The sequence below is a fragment of the Stegastes partitus genome, unplaced genomic scaffold (assembly GCF_000690725.1).
Source record: "Stegastes partitus isolate 25-593 unplaced genomic scaffold, Stegastes_partitus-1.0.2 Scaffold122, whole genome shotgun sequence".
NCBI lineage: Eukaryota > Metazoa > Chordata > Actinopteri > Pomacentridae > Stegastes > Stegastes partitus.
Window position 1 is genome coordinate 101,135 of NW_007577853.1, and position 4,959 is coordinate 106,093.

General features: G+C 41.2%; 1 protein-coding gene across 5 annotated transcripts in view; it reads right to left on the reverse strand.

Annotated features, from left to right (window-relative positions):
• The window catches only part of LOC103354825 (caskin-2-like), a 76,179-nt gene that overhangs the window by 19,346 nt on the left and 51,874 nt on the right, over positions 1–4,959 (reverse strand). For all 5 annotated transcript variants that reach the window (XM_008278379.1, XM_008278376.1, XM_008278378.1 and 2 more), the window contains 3 exons: positions 4,816–4,924; positions 4,593–4,687; positions 1,598–1,715 (listed from right to left, as the gene is read on the reverse strand). In XM_008278379.1, coding sequence (XP_008276601.1) covers positions 1,598–1,715; positions 4,593–4,687; positions 4,816–4,924 — 322 coding nt within the window. The remainder of the gene's footprint in view (positions 1–1,597; positions 1,716–4,592; positions 4,688–4,815; positions 4,925–4,959) is intronic.

Sequence of the window (4,959 nt, forward strand, 5' to 3'; positions counted from 1 at the left end):
GCTCACAATATCCCAACGTAGACTGGGAGGGCTTTAGCACTGAGCTGACACTTTGCAATCTGGCCATAGTAATCCTATTAATCTGTCTCTGTGTGTGTAGCTATGCATGTGTGTGTAGTCTGGTTTGTTGAGGGCCTAGAAATGAAATACTTCAGCTCGTGCATGTGCATCTATGTCTGTTGCTGCTATTGGACCCCTGACTGCGCTCGTTTCGCTGTTTGAATGTCAATGGCTTTACAGCTGCAAAACAAGCAGAGGGATCATATTCCTTTTATTCATAGGGATTAAATCAGATACAGTTTACAAGTATGCTGAACCCTGCAGTGATCATACACGCCAACATGACAGTTGCTTGTGTACAAGCATCAAGATATATTCCTAGCCCAGATATGACTGTTGCCCTGGGTCAAGTTAGCCATTTAAATGCCACTCTGTAAGCTCAGGCCTCTCAGTGCACTGAGGCTAGTAGTTAGAGTACGATATAGTCAACATTTGCTCTATCCCTGCTATTAATGTTTTTTGTCATGTATGTATCTAATTTTCAAATAAAATCAAATGCGAAATGCACGATGTATGTAGTGTCTGTACTTAATCGCCCAGATGACCAATATTTTGACACTTAATAGACATATTTTTATAGTTCAAATGAGAATTTGCAATATGAATGTGAGAGGAATAGCATGCAGTGAATTGTCGCCTGACTCTGCAGTTTCTTTCTTTTCTGGGTAGGATTTTAATATTTGGTTCTACTGTCCAAAACTGAGACAGACATGGAACTTGGGGGACAGACAGTATGAGTAGGACATACAGCAAAAAATAGTCAAGCCAGCCAGGAATCAAAAAGGAGCCTTACAGTTCAGCTCATCTGTACCACTCAACCACAAGGTCAGCCCCAACTTTACTGTTTACCTCAGTCTCACAGCTCTAATCAACCTTGCCTCCAGCTGCAACAGACAGCTGTTTTTATTTTTAAAAAACTAAAGTTAACAAGTACCTGATAAACACAGGGAGCTTTTCACTAAAGACCTGAATAGTTCCATAAGAACTGACAGAAAACAAGACAAAGCTAAAGGAAGAGTGAATACTAAACTTACATTGTAAATAAGAAACTGTTTGTCAACACATCTTCTAGCGCAACTTCATAAGGGCTAGAATTTACACTGTTTACAAATTAATTCAAAGAGATATTATCAGTCAAATGTTCTTAAAGTGCCAAAAGTGAATTTACTCATTGTTTAAAGTGGCTTGTTTCACAATGTAACTTAATGCATTGTGTAAGTGAATTATTATTATTGATGCATTATGATGTCAGCTGCATTTTAGGTTTCAGCTATTTTTACATAATATTGAGTAATTACACCTATGACAAACTAAGTTGCATTAGATGATAATGTTTTGTATGTAACATCTTAACTGGTAAAGCACCTCGTAACTGTCTCTGTCAAATGTGGACCCGAAAGGTAAAATATTTGCCTCTGAAATGTTGTAGAGTATAATCTAAAACTTCAGGTCAGTGCTTGCTTGAATATTCTTGGCTGCCTTCCACCGTTGAGTGTCTGAGTTTGTGCAGATGTGTGCAAGCTCCTTGTATATATACCTGCTCTTCTGCTGAGAACCTCCACCACCGAGGGAGGGAAGAAGCCCACCCGGTCTGTCCCCCGCTGAGTGTCATGAATGTGACCTTTCCACCGGCCGTCTGAGTGCTGCTCCAGGACCTGACACACACAAATCATGAGTATGCTTCAATTGAAATTTGTGTGTCACTGAAAACAGGAACAGTCTCGGAACAGTTCACAATCATATCAGACCAGAGTATGCAACACAAACAGTGACAAACAATTTCTTCAGTGATTCTGTGAGACAAAAAAGGTTGATTTGAGCCAAAAAACCCTATCCCTTGTCAACAATATATCAACTCTAAGTATGCAAGCCATGTGTGTGACTCCTCAGGATATGCACTTAAGACCATAATTAGTGGGCCAATGAGCTGGAGGTACACAGTCTATTCATTGTGAGTGCTAACAAAATGCCTTGAGAGGACAAAAACAAACTGCTTTTTGACAAGATACCACACAGCAGCATACGAGTTCAAACAGGAGTCTAAGGTGTCATTGGGGCTCGTATAAAGATATCAAAATACATGGTAGTAAGTGCGTAAACACGCAAACGCAAGGATGTGAATTAGTGCAAACACTGCATGTGTGCGGGAATGAGCAAACAAGCTGGTAATGAGAGAGTGACGGCCGCAAGTTTGGGCCTGTTTCTCTGCTGTGGTCTCCTGCACAGGGTACACTAAATTATTCGGCAACATCCTACACAAATCCTAACTTTAAGCTGAATTATATGATGACGAATTCACTCACAGAAGTCCTCATCATATAGTTCTTCATAGAATAAAAAGCTGCCTTTCCTTGATGCAAAACATTCAGATGAATCCAAATTGGCAGTTTGTTTTTCTTTTACAACTTTTGTGAAGTGTTTTCTAGTTCCTTCACTCATGTGTGTAACTGTACTCTCTCTATTATTTGCCTTTTGTTTTTCTCAGGATCTGACACCACAATACCTTTGTCCTTTGAGACAGTCGCTATGGCAAACTGAGCAATGATCATAGAGTCAAAAACCACACAGAATTATCGCAGACACCACCAAATTACACAACTCTTTCACAACTTGCGTAACGTGTAGAGTTGATCCAGTGGAAATTCCAGGGATCATCTTCACCTGGTACCATCATTACTCTTTGACTTTGCTACGTTTATAGCTGTCAAAGTAGGAAAAAAATAGGAAAAACATTTCTGAAATTCTGCTCATTCTGTCAGGACATAGTGAAGAGTCCCAGATGCTGCATCAGCTGTCTTCTACTATGATACACTACCGGGGATAAAATAAGCAACAGTCAAGTCCAACTCTCATTTTAGTTCCTGACATCTCATGTCTGTTAGGCCGGGCCATTATCAGGCTCATGTCATACGTAATAATTATGTGATCCCTGCAGTAATGAAGCAGCCTCTACATTTATTCCACTAATCTTCTACTGTGTATAAGATATAAACTTACTAAAGCATTATGACGACCTGCCTAATATGCTCTTGGTCATTCAGAATGTGCTGCTTAAACAACTTCAACCCACCAAGGAATGAACTCTTTAAGACCTCTGTAGGCATCCTGTGGTATCTGGCACCAAGATGTTAGTAGCATATTCTTTAAGCCTTGGAAGCTGCGAGTTGGAACCGTCAAGGATCAGGCAAGTTCTAGCACATTCAGACTACTGTCATGACTGCTGACTGGAAGCTCCCCACAAGCCTTGGCATTCAGCCCTGTCAAAGTCGCTCATGTGTATACAACTGCCCATTTCTCCCCATATCAAATCTGTTGATGAGGAGAATTGACTGTTCACTAATTGTCCAATATCAGACCTGAACACATGCCATTATTATGAGCAATATTATTTACTTCTGAGAGTGATCTAAATGTACTCATCTGTACCTGTAATGGTCTATCAAGGGACCAATTTCACAATGGGGTTACTATGTGGGCCACTACGGAGTCCCAAAACTGACAAAACGTAGTCAGGTGGTTTGCTGGTTTGAGGGTGGGTTGCTACTCAAAGAAGTTTAAGTATCACGGCATCTTGTTCACAAGTGATGGGAAAATGGACCTTCAGATGAAGACATTGCACTAAATTTTCATGGTGAAGGGGTAGTTCAGCTGGAAGGCAAAGTTTTCAATTTACCAGTCAGTCAACGTTCCAACCCTGACATATGGTTGTGAGCTCTAGCCAGTGACATAATGATATCGAGGATGCAAGCGGCCAAAATGAATTTCCTCCAGAGGGTGGCTTCACTCAGTCTTAGAGATAGGGTGAAGAACTTAGACATTCAGAAATAGCTCAGAGTAGAGTTGCTGCTCCTTCACGTCATATTAGGATGCCTCCTGGTCGCCTTGTTTTGGAGGTTTTACTCACAGAATGACCAAACAAATGCTTCATAAACATCCAACTAGGAGGAGACCCCGGAGTAGATTCAGAACTAGCTGGAGGGATTACATATCTCCTCTGGACTGGGAACACCTTAGCATGCCCCAGGAGGAACTGGAAAACTTAAGTGGGGAGAGGAACATCTGGGATGGCCTACTTAGTCTGCTGCCACCATTGCTCACATTTAACAAGCCAATGAAAATTCATGAATGGACATATGTTAATGAGATAGAGAGGAGCTTGCGTGTCCACAGCAGTGATTGGTCCAGGGTTTTAAGAAAGATCCTTTCTGGCTTTGGTACGACCCTAGTGGGCATGAAAAAAGACCTGCAAGAATCCAATCCATGCTGAGAACAACACTTTGGATGTGCTGATTTTAGGACTGGAATTGTCCCATTTTTCCTACAAACTAAAACTACTGAAAAACAATCATTTAAAAGATGATAAAATCACATAAACAAATAAAATTGCTGTATTCCAAACAAAGAAGAGAGGTGTCACAGTTACCAAGAATCCACTAGGGACTGCAGCAACAACTCATGACTATCTCTACTAGACAGCCATAACAGTGAACTGTTTCCCTCTTAAAAGAACATATGCACACAAAAACAGTTACCATAATAAGATCTCCAGCCCGAAGGTTAAGTGCGGTAGGGTCATGGAGATTCCAGTAGTCCTTCACTGCTCTGACTTGGAGAGAACTTGATGCCTCTGCAAAGACAAAAACAGACAGACACATCATCACAATGCAAAGGGTTTCCCCTACCTTGTTTAACCAGAAATCCAAATTTCACAAAAACGTCAATGTAGCATTACATTGTTTTTCGAGAGCTACGAACCTCTGAGAAGCTGTTTGATCTCTCTGCTGGCTGTGGAGGTGGTGAATTGGTTGACGATGTCCAGAGCTGTTTGGTTGTACGTGTTGCGCATGTCCACGTTGATGCCCGCCTAGACACACACACACACACACACACACACACACA